Consider the following 23,798-nt stretch of genomic DNA (forward strand, 5'->3'; position numbering starts at 1 on the left):
GTTGAACAGGATTTTGTGAAGTATATACTAAGAGCACTATCTGCAAAACGCACAATAGATTAAGTATGAACGTTGTATAATTTAAAACCAATACAAGAAGTGGGAAAATATTATCCGTATTCGTAAAGGGGGGGGGGGGGGGGGGGGGATTAATAATAATCAAAGGAGTATCGAATTATTTTGTAAAATATGTCAAATAATATGTCAAATAAATGAAAATGATGCGTGCAACATCTCTTCAAATAATAATCATTGCGAGCGTTAATTTTTCTGCTCTCTTCAAATATAAATTGTTTTAGAGAGAGCAACTATCTAATCAAAGATATCTTCAATTCAACATATCCCACAGTTGAATTTATTATCTTTTTAATTAAATTAATAATCTCTTTATCATTAAATCATTTATGCCGGGCCCTTAATCTATTTTTTCGAGCAATATTTCCACCACATTGATGCGCGCATCAAAATTAATTTATGAGAGCAATAATTGATTTCATGCGCGCATCAAATCAATTATTGCGCGTAATAATTAAATTGATGATACCTTAAAACAATTAAAGATATAGGCCTAATCTTCAATCGTTTGACTTTATGTTGATTTGGCGCTCCATAGTTGACGCGTTCGCTGCGTCATCTAATGTAAAATTTATATTGAAGTGGTTAGGGCAACATGGACCGCGGAAATCGGCCTGGCTAGCTCGATGTTTAAATATGGAGAGCCAAATTGACATAAACTCAAATAATTGAAGATATCTTTAATTATACATGTATGAAGATATCATCAATTCATTTGATGCGCGCAACAATGTCAATTAAAGAGAGCAATAATTGAATTAATGCACGTATTATATCAATTACTGCTAGCAATATTTGAATTATTGCCCTCTCCAATTGAATTGGAGCGCGCATCAATTCAATTAATGCACGCAATAATTAAATCATTGCTCTCTTCAATTGAATTAAAAGATATCAATGACTGTATATAGGGTTATTTTAAATTCGCCCACTGACGACAAGGGTGAAAATAAAACAGGGGTGAATATTTCCCTGTATATATAGTATTAATTCAACTGATGTCCGCAATGATATCCACAATTGAATTAATGATCTCTTTAACTGAATTATTTCTCTCAGTTGAATTAAAACACGCATCAAATCAAATGTTGCTCTCATCAATTGAAGTGATGCGCGCATCAAATCAATTATTGTTCTCAACAATTGAATTGAAGAGAGCAATAATTGATTTGATATCGATGTGCGCATCATTTCAATCATTGCGCGTAATAATTGAATTGATGATACATGTATCTTCAAATAATTTAAAGAGACTGATTCACGATTTCCCCCAAAAGAATTAAGGTGTTGCACGTCTCATTTTAATTTCCCTAAAGGTGTTGCATGAAAAATCGAAAAATTTAAGTTATTCAAATATATGATAAAACCAATTGGAACGTATCTCTTGATTCAATAATTTTTGAAAATAAGTTTTAAAAACGCGTACGTCTATTGACAAAATTAGCCAAAATATTTCGAGTTTAAATCAAACAATAAGCGATTTATATGATTTTTAGCGTTAAAATGGAGGGATATCCCCGAATTTAAAAAAAAACTGCCTCCGTGAAACAAAATATATTTAACATGAACATGTTCTTCGAGTTTTCCTCTAAAAAAACTGTCGCTTTGAAATTTTGTTTCACGAGGGCATTTTTTTGTAAATTAAAAAAAATTGAAACGACTTCACTGGTATTATTTTCAACTTCACCTGTACGTTAATTTTCCTTAGAAATTCATTGTCTACTGCGTGGTCCAGTGGTTAAGGTAGTCGAATCTGATATGTAAAGGTGTTTTCTATTTTTAAAACGACCGGGTTGGACTCTCTCACGAACACATTTTTTTTTTCATATTACGTTTTCCATCTAGATTTTTTTTTTCTTAATTGAAACACGCTTCTAGTTTTTATAAATGTTTCATGTCAAATCTCTGTTTATTACCATGTGCCGAGTTTGAAATAAGCTTCCAACCTGGACACTATTTAGTTTGTGAATAGGACTCTCAACAAATACGCCGAATATAGCATGCAATACAGTACAGGGTCTGTGTTTTAATAGTCAAGGTTGCTAACAAAAACTTGTATGTTTTTCTGAATGAAAGTTGTTAACAAAGGCATGGTGCCTTTTACGAAAAACCGTTGTGAACTTGGCAAAGCTTCGGAAGAAAAACTTTAGGGCCAAACAAGGTAAATAACTATTAAACAGTTTGAGTTTATATGTATTCTAGTAGCAAATTACTATGTTGAATCAATTTTTACAGGTTGTATGTACTTCGAATAACGTTGAACTTTATCAATGTGTATTAAACTTCCCATATTTTGTTTTGTGACCAGAGTCATGTACAGTTGCCAATTGTTGGTTGTAGAAAATAATACATACGAGTATAAGAGGTAATATAGAATATTAAATAGTTGATACACTCGTAACATGTAACCGTATACATTGTATCTGATACTCAGAAAAAAGGAAGACAATTTAATTTTCACGATTTCAAAAAGTATCTTTAGACTACATGTATAATGTATTGACACATAAAATGTTTTAGGATTGTCCCTAGTACTGGGGAATCCTTCAGGTATTTAAATGACAAATACGCAATGAGTATAAAAATGAATGAAGGTCAGTTCTACGTCACGAGTGCTGGCACAGAGCTCCGATTAGGGAAAATTCCCGCTTCGGTGCAACACCCTCTTTTCTTTTTCACTTTTAATGATCAAAATCTACTGTCTAATGTGTTTAAAAGAGTTTACATAAAAATTAAGGTTATACATTATCATAGAAGCTCATTTTAAAGAGTTTGTAAACAAAGATTGCGGTATGTTATTGTTCACGAAATTTTCAAAAGAAATGGATATCGATCTAAGTTTATTTTATTTTTCACATTTCAAGCATTTTTGGGGTAAAATGTGTCATTTAAAAGTTAAAATTTGTGACTATGCAAATTTACGATGCTTTTATATTACAAAATTAATATTTCACATATTTGTTTGTATACATGAAAAGACTCGAGTCTTTGTTTACATAACACAGATATTGCTTTTATTCTTGCATTCAGAAGGTCCAAATTTTCGATGTCAACATGAAATGAGTTATATTTTTAATGTTTACCATCAAAAACGAAAAATATTTTTATCAAAAATCGTGAACCAGTCCCTTTAAGATATCTTCATTTATTTTATTATTTTATTTATTTATTTTACGTTTTTACTATACAGTTTGCAAATGCCTGCTTCCAATTGCAAACATATGGAGAGAAAAAATCTCCCCATTTTCAACCAAATGGTCAAGATATTTAAAGTATCTTAAGTCTTGATAGCTTTATTGTGCCTTTGAGCATATGCATGACATGTTACAACATTTCATGTTTCTCCCATCCCCGATACATGGATCTGTTAGAAAATCAGTCTGGGTATGACCATAGGTATCTGAATTTTAATGAATATTAAAATAAATATGAATAGAAAAAAGAAGGAAAAAAACTCTATCTATCTATATATAAATACACCACATAGTTTTTCTTCTTCTTTTGTCTGTTTATATCTATTTACTGATTAAAATTCAAATACCTGTGGTATGACAAATACATTCAGGGTACATATGTATATGTTATCTCGATCAGTCGTTTTTACTCGATCATTTTTATAATCGATCAACAACGGGCAAATTGAATCGTTCTTAAATTGTTCGCCAGAAGTTATTACACATATAGCGTATAACTTAGAATTCGCCAAAGAAAGAATAACGACTGGAAATCTCCGAAAATCAATTAATTGAAAATGGGGATTTTATTGCATTGGTTTTAATGAGCTGTCCAGGTGACAGTGCTGGACATTGACGATGGGTTATCTGAGTCATTTATAAACCTTTTATGATGCTTCCAGTCCCTATAAAGAATTAAAGATCTATTGATAAAAGGAAATGTTAAAAATAAACATTAATTTATAAAATGCCGAGAACAGTTTCCATGTATATGGTGACTGGGGTGAGGTATTTGGAGGTGTATATCAATGGCATACATGCATAACAGTTTTTGGTCACATTTGTTTTCAGAAAAATCACTTAATCCAACCGCATTATTTAAATCCAAAATTTATTTCTTCTTCAGAAATGGCCAAGCAAGGTTCCAATTTATCTAGTTATGAAAACCGTTAAAAAACAGGAGAACGTAAGATTTTGGGGGTACGAGAGTCCGTTGTAAATTGCAGTTTTCCCTGCATTCAATTCCAGTAATTATCGACTACAATCGGGAGCTACGTAGTGCAGATACATTTTGTATCTAAGTTTAGAAATATATTAAACAAGTATTGATATAAATAGATGAACCTGTCTAGCATCTTACTTTATTAAAACTGTGTACACGTGCAGTAGTCCATTCTAGAAGATTATTCTAAAACACTACATTTTATCACAGTTATTCACGAGCTTTAACAGTGAAAGTTTTGATGAAAATTAAATTATTGGTCAGTGAGATTGACATGAAGGAAATGCAGTATAAGGGCCGAGAGTACCGCATGGTATAAACAAGAAATGGATGCATATTTTTGGCCCAGTTTGGTTATAATAAATACAAATATAAAAGATAAGGGACTTGTAAATTTTCTATGATGTTCAAAATATTATCTTCACTATATAACACTATACCCCCCCCCTCCCGTTTTGGATTTAATTGAGAAATCACGGGAATAAATTACATCCACACGGTAAATCACATTCATTAACATATAAAAAAAAAACAAAAAAACCCATAAATTTAGGTTTTATTTTCAAAATTAAAACAAAAAAGTTTGTAGCAAATGTCGTTAAGTGCAGCCTGTGAAATTTCTAATTTTTAACATATGGCGGGAGTTCAGATATTTTTCCAGTACATGAAATATCAAAATCATGCAAAAGCTGAAAACGTCAGATTCCCCGGATTAAACTATTTGAAATTAAAGATACTGTACATGTGTGTGTATTAAAAAGTTAAGCAAAACACATTGACAGATCTATCTTCGATGATAAAAAAAAAAAAACCTTCGAGATAAAATGATAAACGTTAAAAAAAAAAAACCCACTCTTACTGCAAAACGTTAACTACTTTGGCAAACCGTATCCGAAAATCAAGATACAGTCCTTTCAAAATCAGAATGACGTCTCTTTTCTAAATATATATACAATGTATACATATGTATTTGAAATTGATATATATCACAAAGCCGATAGAGTATACTCAACTAGTTTCTAGGAGTATATACATTTGAACTCCTGAAGAATTGAAAGAAACTAGTCGAGTAATTGAAGAAACTAGTCGAGTAATTGAAGAAACTAGTCGAGTAATTGAAGAAACTAGTCGAGTAATTGAAGAAACTAGTCGAGTAATTGAAGATACTAGTCGAGTAATTGAAGAAACTAGTCGAGTAATTGAAGATACTAGTCGAGTAATTGAAGAAACTAGTCGAGTAATTGAAGAAACTAGTCGAGTAATTGAAGATACTAGTCGAGTAATTGAAGAAACTAGTCGAGTAATTGAAGATACTAGTCGAGTAATTGAAGAAACTAGTCGAGTAATTGAAGAAACTAGTCGAGTATACTCTATCGGCTTTGTGATATATTTTTTTTTATTTTATTACTTCTTCTGTAAATTTTTCTATACCTATACGAAATGTATCTTTTATGATAAAAATAGCACATGATGAGCTATTTTTATCATAAAAGATACATTTCGTATAAAGTCAGAAAGAAATGTCTCTGAAAGAGATGTATGAGAATCGGCATAATCATGTTATTCGATCCGCGTACTGAACAATATCGTTATCATGGTTATATGTAGAAAGATATATAATTATAGATGGTCGGCACACGGACTAAATAGTTACTAATACTTTTATATCTTTTACTCATGTTAACTAATCATGCTATTTATTCCGTTTTTAAAAGTCACATTTACGGAATAAATATCGAATAACATGATTACCGGTATGCCAACGAATCGATTCGTATTGCACCAGCCACCGCCGCGGTGGCCGAGAAGTTAGAGCGTTCGCCCCGCATGCGGCGGCCGAGAGGTTACATGTAGAGCGTTCGCCCCGCATGCGGAAGGCCGGGGTTCGAATCCCGGCCACAGACCCAAGTCGTTAAAACAGGTAGTGACAGTTCCATCGCCAAACGCTCGACATCAGGTGTGAATGTCACGGGTCCTCGGAGATGACCTCAAATTGGATGACCCGTGTCACAGTAGGTGTGGCACGCTAAAGAACCATCACTGCTCAATGGCCGTAAGCGCCGAGCATAGGCCTAAATTTGAAGCCCTTCACCGGTCTTGGTAACATCTCCATATGAGAGAAAAATTCTCGGGCGAGACGTTAAGCAAGATACAATCAATCAATCAATATTAGATTGTACATGTTGGTCAAGGGACATATCGACTATTTATTGATTTCTATTACATTGTACGTGTTGGACGAGGAGCATGTCTACTTTTTATTGATTCATATCACATCTTACGTGTTGGACAAAGGGCATGTTACCCACCGGTATTGCTTTCCATCACATTGTACTTGTTGGATCGATTCATATTCAGTATTGATTCATACATTTTATGTGTTGGACAAGGAAGATCTTTAAAAGAGATGTCCCTTTTCCTGTGCGAAATATCTTTACATTAAGATAGATTTATTTGTTGAATAGTAGAATTCAAATATTGTTATGTCTTATAAGGTTTTTGAGATATCTCCTGTTCGATTAATCTAAATATATCCCATTTAATATGGGAAAGCAATATAGACTAAGATATATTTTTGCAAATTAAATGGACAAAAAAAAACAAAAAAAAAAGAAAAAAAAAAAGAGAGAGAGAAATCTTTACGATTTTCATATTATCTAAAAAAGAAAAGAAAAAGATACATGACCTATAAAAGAAAATGAAAAAAGAATTTAAGAAAATCTATGAAAAATACCCCTTCCACTAAGTTGAGTGAACGTTGATTTAACCTTCATTGTTCAAATTTTGCATAAGAAAAATAGTGCTCATTTCTGTTTGCTCTAAATTATGAAAATATGAAACACTATAATGAAGTCAAATAGTGCACAACCTCTGATTACCAAATTTTAAACACGCTAATTCAGAGTTGCGCGTGGTATAGATCGAAATCAAAGTTTTTAAAAATAAACTCTATTTCTTTCATCAACACTTTCAGAAGAAAATGTGTTAAAGCGATTACTAATAACAGACATCATTGGTAAAGTATAGTTCCTCAACACTTACAGTTAATTTGCAGTGACCCGACAATCGTGGAGGGAAAAGATGAAACAAATTATTCGGCAGATTAGCGACCTGACAGAGCGCGGGCTCTGTCACGAGACTTGAGTGACACCTGGTGAGTGATGCAGACATAAAACCTGTAGAAGCAATCAAAGTCATCAGCAGCTACTGTTCGAGCAGCTTTAACACCATGTATGACAACGAGGCCATCACTTGCAAGAATTCTGCAGAAGGAATTATCTTTTTTGTAAACAAACTACAGGATATTTGACTAAGGACAGACCAAGTGAAGCATCACAAAAGAGATTTAGATTTCAGTTTAGGTTGATTTGCACCTGGTTTTACTGATTAAGAGAGATGAACTTTGCAATGGGTGTACTTTCTCACACTGTTTTGTTGTAGCGACCCAGGAAAATAAATTTATTATTGGGTTTGTTTTATATCGATCGAAAGCCCAAGTCATATTAAAGCCTGTTTAACGGTTTAATTGCTCAAGTAATGACGATTTCCCCTACGAAACAGGTTAGTAACCTCAGAGTCAAAACAAGATAAAAATCTTATCCAATCGGACATAGTTTTTCCAAACCATTTCGTGCCAATAATGTTTCACTTCCTTCAGTTTCTCATATTCCTACATTATGGCACCCAGAGACTGACTTGCACACAATTATTCTTTTTTTCTTGGAAAATCGGGGAAAATGCTGACTATATTGGAGTGACGAATCTATAGGCGCCTGTTCACATGTAATTGTGCTCACTGCTTGATAAGAACCGCCATTCATTTTCTCCAGAATCCAGAAAATACGAAATTAATATCTGTAATCGGGGAAATTGATACGATATTCATCATCAGTCATAGCATTCATCTCGTAGGGAAATCGGTCCGTCAGTCAGCAATGTTCGGAAAAAGCAAGATCAAAGGTCGTTGCAGAAAGTATTGGTTCGGAGTTATCTAAAGATCACAGACAGAAGAACCATTCCAATAACATTTTTAGCCGTTTATTAAATTTCTCCAGGTTTCTCTCTCTCTCTCTCTCTCCGAGTTATGAGTAATCAAAATTGTTCATTCCACTTTTCTTACATTTGATTGATATCTGAGCGTATATTCTAGGGAAAAGCATGTCTTATCGACAATGGAAAAGATACAATACCCCCCAATTATAATGCACGTGTAGAGGACTGTGTGGGGGGGAAGTAGCGGCGCCGTCGTCCGTGCAGAAACGCAATCGTAAAAACGTCACGCAAATTACGATACTGACTTTATGTGCAATATGAAATCTTTTATCAAAAGACTCCTGGGAGAAATTAGAAATATAAATTATGAAATGATTAAGAACATCTTGGATCAGTTCGTTTTAACGACACTGCTCGGCGCTAAGTCAAGAAGAAAATGCTAAGATAGACACCTAATTAAACATACACGTATCTATGGTAATAAAATCGGAGCTATTTGATCAGTTTTTCTCTACTTACTTGTTTGCGTGAGGGTTCAGATTTTTCAACAGTATCAAGGGAGAAGTGATTTCTAAAATTTCATATGTCTGCATCTTATTTTTAAAGAAGTGTTTGATATTATCGCTTTTCGTTGTGTGGTTGAGTTAACGTTTCCTTGCCTTATCGTTAATATAGTCAGAAAAGAAACACCAGGATCTAAAAAACTCTTAAGAATTCCACACAAAACAAGCGTCAACTGACAGCATGTTGAAACATTAAAGATTTGACGGATAATTAAAGTCAAAGATTTTTTTTTTTTAATTTGACCAACTTTACACAACACGTGAAGGAATACCAAACCGTACATGAAGGGAAAAGTAAATCAAAAGAAACAGTGTTGTTGCAAAGACAGCATTTCTTTTTTGAGGATGTGTTTTAGATAAAGTCAATCCTTATCATCTTCGTTTACTTTCAGTAAATAATAATTCGAGTAAGAATTTCTGCAGTGATCCTAAGATGTGTTGAAATTCAGACATGGGATATACTTCATAAAATTCTACATATTCCGTCATGATACGGAAACGAATAAAAGGGTCAGAAATACAGTTTACACAGGGTCGATGAGATAGATTTTTTAAGGAGTTGAACATTTTAAAGGATCGATAAATTTACAGTTCATAAACAATACATAATCGGTGGCTGTCTCTTTATTCTTTACACTTACAATGAACTCCTTGGACATTGAACTTTATCAGACAAGTTCAAACAACTTTTGTTTCCATTACATTTTCTAACATTAAAGGGGAAGAAAAAGTTACTGTGGAAAGTTCTACAAAGTTTGTTGATGTGGATGTGCGGGATTTAATCGACTCATTTCCCTGGGAATTACGCTCTCTGTACTCACAGAATTACACAATCTGTGGATTACGCTCTCTGTACTCACAGAATTACACAATCTGTGGATTACGCTCTCTGTACTCACAGAATTACACAATCTGTGAATTACGCTCTCTGTACTCACAGAATTACACAATCTGTGAATTACGCTCTCTGTACTCACAGAATTACACAATCTGTGGATTACGCTCTCTGTACTCACAGAATTACACAATCTGTGAATTACGCTCTCTGTACTCACAGAATTACACAATCTGTGAATTACGCTCTCTGTACTCACAGAATTACACAATCTGTGAATTACGCTCTCTGTACTCACAGAATTACACAATCTGTGGATTACGTCACAGAATTACACAATCTGTGAATTACGTCACAGAATTACACAATCTGTGAATTACGTCACAGAATTACACAATCTGTGAATTCTTCAACAATAATTAATCACACAGACAACGCTATAACACAGAGAATTATATAAGCGTGAATGCATCAAGATGCGTCAGATTCACAATGGTGTGACTCCTTCCCATAAAACAAAAGCACAAAACAATCGCACCAGACAATCAATAGAAATATTTCCATCCTCTTCTTCATAAGATGCGCAAGAGCAGTCAACAGGAGATTATTCAATCGACTCCTTTTATAAACGGTGATTGCAATCTAAGACGATTTTTTTCCCCATTATGAACGGAAGAAACACATTTTGGATGATACCGCGGACAATGGCCGGGTTGGTACTTTCTAAATCTTAGTATTGGGATGCTACACTGTATTAAAACAGCATGACATGTTTCATACTTATTAGTCTGAGTCATCGTAGTAGATACAACTCTGAAACACCATCAATGAGTTAGCGTCGTGCTTTAGTTTTGGGAAGCAGTTCATTTTCACCCCCAAAGAACATGTCATGACCAAACGAATCAATATTTTGTCTTTTCTTTTGCCTGCTATGGAGAAATACAATACGTTTCTGATGGTAACTCCTACAATCTTCCAAAGACACATTTCTCCATTTTATGATGGTGCAACAGTCTAATACAGTCCCTTTCTCTTAAAGCATACTAATGATGCGCATGAGATGGTGAAATACTTGTAAAATATACAGCTTCAACCAAATCGACTCCAATATAGGTTCCTCAAAGTGAGATTGGGCAATTTGAAAGTTTCCCTCTGACCTTTATGTTTTAGACTTTAACCTTGAGAGTCAATTGGAATCTAGATTTTTATGCAAGGTAGCAGTCGTGCAAGTGTAATAAAAAGAACATGCAATATGGTTAAAATCTTGTACATGTATATACACTTTGAATTTTCTAAGTGTCATTGTTCTTTGACCGAGATGGGAATCCTGACCGTTGTGCATGTCTTCTCTTTGACCTATTTATGGGAACCGTGACCTTTGTGTAGAATGGGAAAACCAAATTAGAATACAGTAAAAATTATACAAGGAATTTCTCCTCCAGTGACCTTGATCTTTTATAAAAATACAATCACAGTATGGATTTAAACAAGAATATGTCAGATTCCAGGAGGCATTAAGGTTACTCCCCTATTGTCGGATACGCTTCGTTGATTACGCTTTGTTTCTTTCTCCATTACCCATTGGTCCATTCATACTAATTTTTTTCGATCTCATGAATGATGACGTAAATTTACTTTTTATTCAAATTAACCTTACAGGGACGAAACTTTTCTGTTTTTAACGGAAGTGTCACTTTAATTAAAGGGACTGGTTCACGATTTTTGATAAAAATATTTTTCATTTTTGATGTTAAACATTAAAAATATAACTCATGTAATGTTGACAGCCAAAATTTTGACCTTCTGAATGCAAGAATGAAAGCAATATTTTAGCCTTAGATATGTGTTATGTAAACAAAGACTCGAGTCTTTTTATGTAAACAAACAAATAAGTGAATTATTGATTTTGTAATATAATTCATCTTAATTTTGCATTGTCACAAATTTTAACTTTTAGATGGCACATTTTACCCCCAAAATGCTTGAAATGTGAAAGATATAATAAACTTAGATCGATATCCATTTCTTTTGAAAATTTCGTAAACAATAGCATACCGCAATCTTTGTTTACACAACAAATAGTAAACTCTCTAAAATGAGCTTCTGTGATGATGTTTAACCTTAATTTTCATTTGAAATCTTTCAAACACATCAGACGGTAGATTTTGATAATTAAAAATGAAAAAGAAAATTTTGGGTAAAATCGTGAATCAGTCCCTTTAACCGTGAATAAGACGATTTCAACAATAGATCATACGACAACCAAATGTCATTCTCTATGAATGAATACAATGAATTTACGATGAAGTATATAATCGTTCATTTATAAAAAAAAAAAAAAAAAAAAAAACAATTCTAAAATTCTAATCGTTTGAATGCATGGTTTTACTTTATAGAACCGTAACGACTAATATTCGAAATTTATGCGAAAAATAGACAGACTGCATGTCAAAAATAAACATTGTGTATGTAAATGAGTTATAAAAAATCTTTACGGTTTTTAAAGAGTGACAGTAAATTAGCGCATGCTGTCCAGATATAGAAATCCAGGGAGATCCGCCGCTTCTGTTGTACCCTTGATACACGTTTTTAAATCGAGGAAAGCTACTGACAAACAAGTTGATGGTACAGGGATTTCAACAGTCTCGATTGAAGTCAGCATTTTGCAAATTCTATGGTCGTTATAACGATATAGTTCGTCAATACAACCTATCATTGGGTCAAATGCTGTCTGATGTGTTTCATACCGATTGTTAGGTCCTTCTTGACACACTGATTTTGATTACGGATGACTCCGTTTAACGTATCAGGATATAGGGCTCACGGCGGGTGTGACTGGTCGACAGGGGATGCTTACTTCTCCTATAGGCACCTGATCCCACCTCTGGTGTGTCCAGGGGTCCGTGTTTGCCCAACTCTCTATTTTGTATTGCTTATAAGAGTTAAGAGATTGATCACTATTCGTTATCTTCACCTTTCATTTTACATGCCTATATATGAATACGTAATAGACAGCGAGGTTTAATTGTCAAATGATTTGTTGACTCTCAACTATGGGGGTTTTGCAGAGAGGAGAATTCCATTGTAGAAAGGCATATTCCTACAACCAAATTCCTATATAGGAACTGGAAAATAAAAGATATTTAGATAAAAAAAAGAAAGAAGAAGATACTTATGTGAGCAGTTGACCTTTATCTTCGGACCTAAAACCGATATCAAGGGAATTTTTAATACCAAGCTTCGAATATCTTAAAGCTATATATATGTGACCTAGTGACCTTGAACTTTAACCATAAAAACCAGCTCAAATATAGAATCAGAGATATACTGTAAGTGTACTTAATTCAGCGTCTTTAAAATTTGGTGCAGTCGGGACTGATGCTCTATTTGACGTCATGATTGATCGCTTCTCCTATGTATGATAATTGATAAAGAGAGAATTCCTTATTTTAGCGCAACTATGAATTAGCGCTCTTGCTTCACCGCAATAGCCGCTTAAATTTTAACCTGGCTAAAACAAGTCCACGGACAGTAATCGGAAAACCATTTATTCCTATAATCATGACCTTGACCTAAATCAAGAGTGGTTATTGTCATCCTTAAGTCATGCGAAATTTCCAAGCTTTTGCAAATAGCTTTTGTCAAAACATTGGACAAAACTCATTCTCCATCAACCCAGTTCTCTGACATTTGAAATTGAGAAGTAACAGGTATTTATATAAAATAACATCCCTGTAAGAGAACCTGAGACTTATGCAAAGAAATATCCTTCGAGTGGTTACCTTTGGAAACTAAAAAAGAAGAAGTCAGGTTTACCCGCAAGATAAAATCGATATTTCTGCAAGTATGATTGTAATCGAATATAAAATACACTCAAATTCATGTACACAAAGAACGTTAGAATTACATATTTCAACTTTGACCTTTACAGAATTTACTTGTGCTCAATTCCTTTATAAATTCAGTTACAATAAAATATGTTCAAACCAAACCAACATATTTTAGCATGAAAAGCAATAGTAATTCAGCAGGCATGCTATCGAAGGTTTCCAATGAATAGTCCTAAGACATGACTTGTGATATGTCTCAGAATGATTCTTAGGATGGTCCTAAGACATATGTTATAATGGACATAGTAGCTCTCTTTATTCAAAGTAGATTTACTGGACGTTTAATAAAAACCATGTAAAACTGTTAACACTTGTATACTAAAAATTCTGAAATCCCCTTTCCCCTTTCCAATAACCTTGACCTTTAACCTGGGAAGTAGAGTACCATTCTTGAAATATTGATAAAGATGGAATTAAAAAAGAAGAAGAATCCTCTACACCGAGAATGTCGGAATTTATAACCTTGATCTTGTGCATCTAAGGAAACAATACTCCTGAAAGTATTTTCCGATGATCTTTGACCTTTTAAATAAAAAAGAAAACATGTTTCTGTGTAAGGCAGTTTTCCTGTAAATGTAATTGAAATTGAGAGTAATTGAACCTAAGATCTTTATGCAATGTACATGTACCATCATGTAAAAATCAGACAAGAACTTGTACACAGTCAAACTAAAGAACACATTGAGTATATTGATGCAAATATATTTATACTACCACGGTGACATTGAAATTTCATTCGTCTCTGTTTGTATTTCACCAACAACAAAAAAATGAACATGGGTCATATAACTTTACAAATAGCTTTACTAAGACATGTTTATATTCTTGCGATGCTGCCAAAGGAACTGATATCTCCCTACAGACATTTTATTTTATTAAAGCTTGACGATCAATTCCTGTTCAACAACATTGTGTTAAATCATCTGTTTGTCAGGTCGTGTCACATTATCTAAAGTCAGTCAGAATATTTGTACTAAGATTACAGAAAAGTTGCAGATCCCCAAACCCAAGTCCAACACATTTGGTGTCTGATCTATGAAGTCTGATGTAATTTTACTCCAAATGCAATGATTGCGGTTGAAGGGTTTGCATCCCATCGACGGAGTATTTTGTACTATTGAAATATAATCCAGTTATCAAAATGAAACGACAACATAAATCAAAAGTTAAGGGGAAAAAATCAAACTAACGCTCAAAAATCAGGAGTCATCTGAGAAGGGTGCAAAATTAAACGCCATCTCCATTTTCAAACATTTTGAATAAATGACCCAGGGCATGCATGGCAAGTGGAGATTTCAGAAAAAACTGAGACTGTGCTAATTTGACACGTTCAGACAGAAAATGTAAATCAAGCCGAACATATACCATGTATATTGCATATTGTGAAAATTCAGCAAACAGGTAGTCGATATTGCTATTGCATGTTTTGATACAAATCTCGGTTTATCCTATATGGGGCTTCTAACATAAACCACAGAAATGTGATCCTTTACTTCGGCAACGATCTATTTTTAAAGGTACATTTGTACAACACTGTATTTTCTTGTATATATTCAGTAATCACTGTTTATATATATTTCAAATTATTTTTACCGGGCAAGTTATGTTTCTGCTCCTTGGAGAGGCAGTTAAAAGAGTTTTTATTTCGTTTCTTTATTGTGCAGTATCTGACCGAAACGTTACCTTATGTAAATTGAAATATATATTTATTAGTATTTATTTTACAAATATTGGTACGTTATCTCGTTGGTTTTCAAGAAACTACCGAAACTAAAACATTATGAAATTAAAGTAAAATGTTGATACGTATAGTGATATTTTTCACATGAGAAAGTTTCGAAATCTTCCTTAGAAAAAGAAGGACAGTTGAGTAGATAAACCTAAATATATTTGCACTTAAGGTAGAAAGTCGAAGTATTATTAATGTCAAGATGACCCTTACTAAGAGTCTTGTGGACAAGGGAATCAAGATGGATTGAGACATAGCATAATAAACAACAAAAAGATTCTTGTATTGTACTGATCAAGCGGGATATTAGCGGTATATTACATGGAAGATTAATGACAAATTCCAATAACCGTGACCATTCCCTGGCATTTCGCAGGTCGTGGTCCAGAATAGTCCTGTGATACGGAAGCATTTCTCACTCCGCGACAAGAGAAATTCTGATTTGTCAATACAACGGTAGCGTTTACAAAACATGTACACGGAGTTACTGACATGTAGATCCCCCACTTAGACAAGGGGAACAGACAGAAAGAACGCGTCTCACGACAGGGGCCCACCCAAATCCACTGTAAAACAAGAAAACAAGTCACGCAGGGTCATTGTGCCTATATCTCCAAGACAACGGTATCAAACGAAGGGACTCTGCAAAAAATAATAAAACCCACATCCTCCTTTCCTAAAAAAAAAAAAAAAAAAAAAAAGAGAGAGAGAAGAAAATTTACACGATATCGGAAATGACTGGTTTATAGAATCTAGCCCACGCTTGCAAAATCAGATATAAACCAAGACATTCGTATGTTTTACAGGAAACGGGGTCAAAAGACATTCATCTTTTTTGCCACTAACGATGATGTAAGCATAAATATTTAAGTTTAAAGTGAGTCGTATATTTATAAAATCTCGTCGACTTTCAGAACAACGGTAATGTCCATGTTTTGATATCCGGGAGAGAGGATTTCTGGGGGACGAGGAGGAAACAAGCTTCTTTGTTAAATATTTCGTACATCTCGCATCTCACAATAACTGGCCAACGTTCCATAAATCACCCGCTACAGTGATTAAGTGCCTCTAATGAGATTTTGATTCGAGTTGTTCAGACAAGTTGTTGGTGTGCCGATACAAATTAGGCTGCTTGTTAGCAGACCTATAAACAGAAGATATTAATTGATGATTCCAGAGTCGCCAGGCCTTGTGTATGATGGATCCATGTTTAACGATTCCTTGTCAAAAATTCGTCTGAGGGAGAAAATTTGGTCAACTCTGTGCCTAGAACGCACGATCAAACTGAGAAAACTGAAACCTCTCCGATATTAAAAATGATCATTGCTCCCTATGATAGGAAAACTAAACCGTGAATTATTATTGCCTTGCCTGAAAGTAAATACAGATCGCATAAACACTTGCAGATATGTTTCAGAATGTTTCTTATATACAAACAATCGTTATCTATACAGCTAATAGAGGACGGGATGCCAGTAAATTTGTTGATATAAAATTTACGATAAGGTGGCTTTGATAAAGACCAAAATAAAATCCCACCTATCCCTGGGGCGTGAGTTATCGGTACAGAGATCCCCAGGCCCTACAACCTCGGACCATCTGATAATCGCGTGTCTGATACGAACGCGCCTTAAGGTGAACAAATCATGCTCAGGAATGAAAACGGTGTGGTATGTCTCCAGAACCCAAGGGTCTAACGCACCGAAAACTCCACACCAGCAGTGAAAGCGCTGCTTGTGTCATTTGAAGCTATGAATTAACGAAATAACATGAAAGCTCGCCCATTATTACACGGAGGGAATAAACCGATTCTGATTAATTCAGAGAATCTGCACCATGGAGAGAAGGAAACCTTAATGAGGGGGAATGCATGTCTGCGAATTAAACAGAACCGGCACGTGCTTTTTTTAAAAATGGTAATTCGTACCATTACTACACTATCGTCAAGTAGCAGAACAAAACTTGGCGATCATTCCAATGTAACTGTTACGAAACTAGACTGAAGGATGAAGTAGACTAAGCCCCGAGACACGAAAACACTCTTATTTCTACACTCCAATATCAAAAATGAGAAATCTCGGCATTTTTTGCACATTAGATTCAATTGTTTCTACATTTTTTTTTATCGGTGCGGAAGCAAACAGGATGAAATTTTTGCGATGTAATAGGAAAATTGATCTTCTAAATACAATTGGGATACCGGCAATCAATTGAAGAACAAAGACTATATCGTATTGATTTGAAATGGAACCCATTTTCTTGCATTACTTAATTTTCTATTTTCTTGGACTAGCATTCTAGGGTTTAAGAGTTATCAGATTGTTCCTGCCGAGTCCGATAAAAATAAAACCGCTCTGAAAATTATCGCAAAAATGTCAAGATGTATAATCACTAATTCTGACGCTTAATTAGATAAACTTAAAAAAAAAACATTAGCCGTATTAGAGCGTGCAATATGGCAAAGAAGCGCTGAAGTGGGATTTTCGTCAGTTATAACTCGGCACGCCCTGCCGAGACAGGCAAGACCCCATGCACAGGTGTATTGTAAAAGATTGACGATAAGATTACAGTTGCTTTCACCATCGACACCCCTCAGGCACGCGGTGTCCGCGAATCCATGTGCGTGAAAAAACCCACTCCCGGATTCACTTCAGCGACCGACAACACAACTGTAAATTCAAAACTAAACCCCAAACAGAAGTAAATAATACTGAATTGTATGTATTTTTACATTGATTCTTTTATAAATATTTGCACAATAATTACCTATTATTTTTCAATTCTGGTTACACCATTTTTATGAAACGCGCGACTTGAATTATATAAAGATCGTAATGTCGAATAGACCGACCTCGTACTGCAGGTATATCCAAGTCAACTTATTCAGTCACAGGTAGTTTAGTTTTACATTATTTTGAAATGCACCATGGCAATCAAGTAAAACTTGAAAGTCGGTCATAATATCATCATTTTTTTCATAAAATTTACTTAATCCATGGATGGAATGTTTGGGTAATTTCTTCTCTCGATGGATTAAATCATAACTATGCAGGATTTCATATTTTTCAAATACCTAGTGATAGATTGAGCACTATGCATATCTGCATGAATACTAATATACAATGTAAACATGTATATATTCATTTAAAAATATTTCTTATTCTAGAGAATTCATAAATAAATATCTATATCTTTTAAAAAAAAAAAAAACTATTCAAGGATATATGATCCAGAAAATACCTATTTGAAATTCAAGAACCACAAGTTTGCAAATAAATAAATAAATAGAATAATAATAATTTTGCAGTGAACGTTACTTAGTATTTATGAACAGAATCCTTAAGTAATTTTTGCATTTTTAAATAACTGTACTTCGATATCAAAAGGAACTATTCCTAAATATATCAAGACAGTAAAAGAATGCTATAGAGTATATCTTTTAATGTAAAGGAAAATAAATACCAAAAAATATTTTTCTATATAACAATGGAATTGTAGAGAAGACAAGGAACAGTTTTGGAAAATGGCAAGACTCTGACGCACTATTTCGACCATCGTCTTGTTCAACGGTGTTGGAAATCAATCGTAAATGGTCGCATTTCCAGGGTGCAAACCTCAAAATGTCCGAAAGAGGGGTAGGATTTCTCATCCACGCTAAATGCTGTTGATAAGTCACAAAATACACATCATGATAATAATGTAATATAGTCAATAAAAAGTAGTTCAAGGCTTTCATGTTATGCTCCTCCCGTAACCACGAAGGGTGCATAGTGAAAAATAAGGGTGAACGAGACCCTGTATAATGGTTGTGGAAGTTGACCCAAAACAACTGGAATGCTTCCTCCATCGTCTTCGGACGACAGGAATCTGCGTAAAGACACCCACTTCCAGAGTCTCCCACCTCTAGCATCTGAACTGGAACCTCCCATAGTCCAGAGTACTTTCCGAATGGACACGGGCGAACATTGCAATCCAACTGCCACCCAAAATCCATTGTGTTTGGCCACCTTTTAGCACTAAATCCATTTTCTGTTGCAATTGTTAATGTGGAATCGTATTCAAATCCGTTTTCTTGTAGTAACGCAAACTGTGCGTCTCCGGACGGCTGTAAAAAGGGACTCCGCCAACCGGTAATGTTTCGAACGGGTATTCTAGCATTTTCTGCGATAATACTCCGCTGTTCCACAATTTCATATCGAAGCTGATCGTAAGATGCCTTTTTCCAGAATGTGGTTGGAGTTTTGTGAGTAACACTATGGACAGCAACTTCATGTCCTCTCCGGAACAGAGATTTTACAAGGTTGTAATCCGTAAAATTGTGAGAAACAAACATTGTCATAGAAATAGGACATCCGTTTGGATTCAATCGTCCACGAGAAAAAAGTTTGTCATACATTTCATGAATTTCTCCGGTGACAGCATCATCAAATGAAAACATTATCATTTGAGGAATTTCCGTCGGTTCCAGATTTCCTGGCGCGTTTTTTCCTCCACAAAAACACGAAGGCAAGAGACAGTTGCCATCCTGGTAACACGTGCCAAGTTTAACGCCAAAACCGAAATGGAATAAGTGCACTATTAATAAAATAAAATTAATCCACATTTTTCTCATCCACTAGTCGTTTACAGAATTGTATAAAGCCCACTGAATGCACACATAATAACAAATTTTGTTTTCCTAGCATGCAACGAAACAGAAAACTATGTGTTCCGCATAGTTTTGGTAATTAATATAACTGAATGAATGTTAAATTTTCACCACCCTGCCAATCATGCTGTCACGAACGATATTGCACAAAAACGTGTAACCTTTTTCCAATATATCTGGGAAATTCGGCAGCAATTCTTTCTCCCTCTGCTAATTACTTGTAATCTGTGCTTGCGTCCTATCAGCAATGTACATCTGATGCTCCGAATTTCTCTTTTAAACTGATCGGATCAGCGCGTGTTACAAAACTGGTGTCAATCATTAAAGCGGCAAGGCACAGGTGCCTGTTGATTTTCAACTGCCCGGTGTACAGGAAAACAGTGAAAGGCGCCCCCTGGTATAGCACCGTTCGCCAGAGGCTGCCTCACTCACATTAAACAGACTTGGACTCACGGGGTGATCGTCTTCTTAGTATACCACGTGGACACGCTTGTCTTAATTGTATTTTCCAATTAACGTTTTAGACAAAGTAAGTATAAGATACCAAGACACCTGATGGCACGGGAAGTCTACCAAACTTTCATTAATCGGCCACATGAGTGTATCGTCATACGTTCTGCCGGGGAAACGTGCTGCGATAAGGACAGCAGGTCTACCTCAGGTGCGCCACGACGCCTCCCGCTGGCGGAAATGAAGACGAAATGAACGGAGAGTCTTCTCTTTTGACTCGATAAGGCCGCCAACGGAGCATGTCGCTTTTTGCATCTCTATTTCTCGAATTTATCAATAGAGAGGGGAAAGGGGTGCTGATGAAACGTAAACAAGCTTTAATGGCACCTTCAAACAGAACAATTCGCTTTGTGTGATCCATGCGCATCAAATCAGATGATGGAATTGCTTTCTATGCTCGGGAAATAAAAAGGATCTAGAAGTAAATGTCATCAGCTATTTGTTCCGATCTGTGCAATCCTTACCCGTCAAGATATTGTAAGCAATGCATTTAGATATCAATTCGCTCGCACTGTATTTTGTTCGGGTTAACATTCAGTTTGATAATTTCCATTAGTATTATAGATATGATATAGATAAAAAGGTTGTCGTTTGTACGAAATTATCAAAGAGTATGGTAGTAGTATATGTATCATTCGTAGCATTCAAGTATAGATACGTTATATAAAAACAACACTGACCGTGAACGTAACAGGTGGCGACTGTTACAACTTACATGTACTATAAAACTTCATGTGGGGGAAAAGTGTTAAAAAGGATGAATGTGGAAATGTTAGAGCCACATAAATTTTCTTCTCGTGATATCAAGCAATGAAATGCCCTATCTTATCTATGGAAACCAAACGTAACACGACATTAAAACGTTGAATTCTGAATAAATCCTTATAACAGAAATGTTTCAACAGTGACTCAGAGACTTACTCAATAATAGAAATCTACGGACTGTTCGGTTTCCGCGACATCAAAATTTACACGTGCCCAAGGAACGTCCATTAAAACGATCTAATTACAGAGCAAAATTAGAGAATGGAGCTAATGAAACAAAACGTCACAATTCCCTTTATCTGCGTTCGATGGGATTCTCAGAGAGAACAATTTAATTTATAAATCAACGCTAAAGAATGTTACCATGCACAATCTTAATTACCATGGCATTGCCTTCTACTGTGTTATTGCTCGTACTGGAGGATGTTACTCAGTCTGTTTACAGAAAATAAAATTACCCACGGAATGAGATGTTGAAGAGTACAGATTTTTAACGGCTTTGAAAAAAATTCTGTTTTCAAAAAAAAAAGCGTGATTTTTCCCCCTTTGGAACAACTTTGTTCCATTCTGATAGTCCGAGAGTGATGGGTCGTAAATCGTGTATTTCACGTTATCATGTGGACACGTGCACGGTCCCGCTGGTCCATTTTTCACTAACAGCACGCTGCTGGCCCCCAAGGCGCTCGTGCAAGTGTCAATTCCCACATATCCCGTGCCATTAGATGCGCAATCACTAATGAACTATTGGATTTACTGTACACTTTATGCTGGTTTGATAAACGACTATTTAGCATATTATCTTCCAAATGACAGGGGCTTGAGTGTGCTTTGATTTGATAAACCGTGGAGTCCAGCCCAGCGTGGATCACAATAAAAACTATAATGGTAAATAATAGCTTTCGGTGTTTCATCTTCTGTACAGATTTGGTAGATTACCATACACTCAACGTCCAATAACAGGAAAAGAAAAAAATCACACAGGATATAGGAAAATATTCCATCAGAACACATTTATTTCATCAGAAATTTTTCTATCTTTCTAGAATAGGGAAAGAAATCCATTTTGATCCATCTATCAAGAAAGAAATTATAGGGTCGTTTATATAACGAGAACCAAAAAAAAAAAAAAAAAAAAAAAAATAAATCTCACTTGGAGATCATTCTGTTTTTGCCAAAGGTACATGTATTTGTTCAAAACATTTCTAAACTGTAGATTTTTTTTTCAGTGACAATTTTATGCTCGTTCGTTGTTCTACAAAACATACTTGAGTTTCAATTGACTTTCAAACAGTTAAACAAAACATGATAATAATTTAAAACGAGTTGCTTGCAAAAGCCTCTGAACGTGCTCTGAAATTTCATACACATCAAAATTCGTGATTCTGCACACATATTATTGGAATACGTGTTGATATATTCTCAAACGTGCTGACTATTGGTGCTCGACCATGCCCAAGAACATTTTAAAGTTAATTCTGTCCTACGAATACTGATAAGAGCCGGAGTGCCGGCGACAATCTCGTGAGTATTGGTGACTAAACATTATGACATGTGTTGTATGCACGTGACAGACCGTCATTAGCATTTTAAAAATATGACCACAGGCAACAGGACAATAAAATGAATATAAATTCAGTTTTATCATTTCGCATCTTTTGTATCAAATAATATGCACAACAAGTATTGACAGAAAACAGACTCGACTTTTTGAAATCAACAATAATCCCATTAAGGTAATGAATTACATTTGATGAACGGTAACATTGTCTTTAACATCATAACACAGATAAGGGCATTTATTCTCTAGATTATGAATAGGTTGCGAGTACTTACTAGTAACATTGCTTAACAGTAGTGGACAACACGACAGAAATACCTTTGTTACTTGTAACATTGCTTAACAGTAATGGACAACACGGCAGAAATACCTTTGTTACTTGTAACATTGCTTAACAGTAATGGACAACACGGCAGAAATACCTTTGTTACTTGTAACATTGCTTAACAGTAATGGACAACACGGCAGAAATACCTTTGTTACTTGTAACATTGCTTAACAGTAATGGACAACACGGCAGAAATACCTTTGTTACTTGTAACATTGCTTAACAGTAATGGACAACACGGCAGAAATACCTTTGTTACTTGTAACATTGCTTAACAGTAATGGACAACACGGCAGAAATACCTTTGTTACTTGTAACATTGCTTAACAGTAATGGACAACACGGCAGAAATACCTTTGTTACTTGTAACATTGCTTAACAGTAATGGACAACACGGCAGAAATACCTTTGTTACTTGTAACATTGCTTAACAGTAATGGACAACACGGCAGAAATACCTTTGTTACTTGTAACATTGCTTAACAGTAATGGACAACACGACAGAAATACCTTTGTTACTTGTAACGCAATAAGTAAAAGAAATCGATTAACGAAAACATCATCAGAAGATACGCAACATACTTATACAGTTTGAATACATATATATGTGTGTTATGAAGTCCTATTACTCTCTCTTACAGTTATAAATTGGTGTCTTGGGAACTTGTATTATAGGGGACCAGTCCATAGTCTTAACTGAAAAGCTAAAATTAATTCTAGATTATTAA

At 34.9% G+C, this 23,798-nt stretch overlaps 1 protein-coding gene across 1 annotated transcript; it reads right to left on the minus strand.

Annotated features, from left to right (window-relative positions):
* Positions 1-18,685: 18,685 nt before the first annotated feature.
* LOC125663710 (chitin deacetylase 7-like) lies at positions 18,686-20,013 on the minus strand. The gene has a single exon (XM_048896038.2). The coding sequence runs from the start codon at positions 19,871-19,873 to the stop codon at positions 18,701-18,703; it is 1,173 nt and encodes a 390-aa protein (XP_048751995.2). The 5' UTR covers positions 19,874-20,013; the 3' UTR covers positions 18,686-18,700.
* Between the last annotated feature and the right edge of the window lie 3,785 nt (positions 20,014-23,798).

The sequence above is a fragment of the Ostrea edulis genome, chromosome 1 (assembly GCF_947568905.1).
Source record: "Ostrea edulis chromosome 1, xbOstEdul1.1, whole genome shotgun sequence".
Lineage (NCBI taxonomy): Eukaryota > Metazoa > Mollusca > Bivalvia > Ostreida > Ostreidae > Ostrea > Ostrea edulis.

Bases quoted from the DNA above. Each gene is read 5' to 3' on its own strand.
- LOC125663710 (XM_048896038.2), bottom strand. From the start codon at position 19,873: ATGAGAAAAATGTGGATTAATTTTATTTTATTAATAGTGCACTTATTC.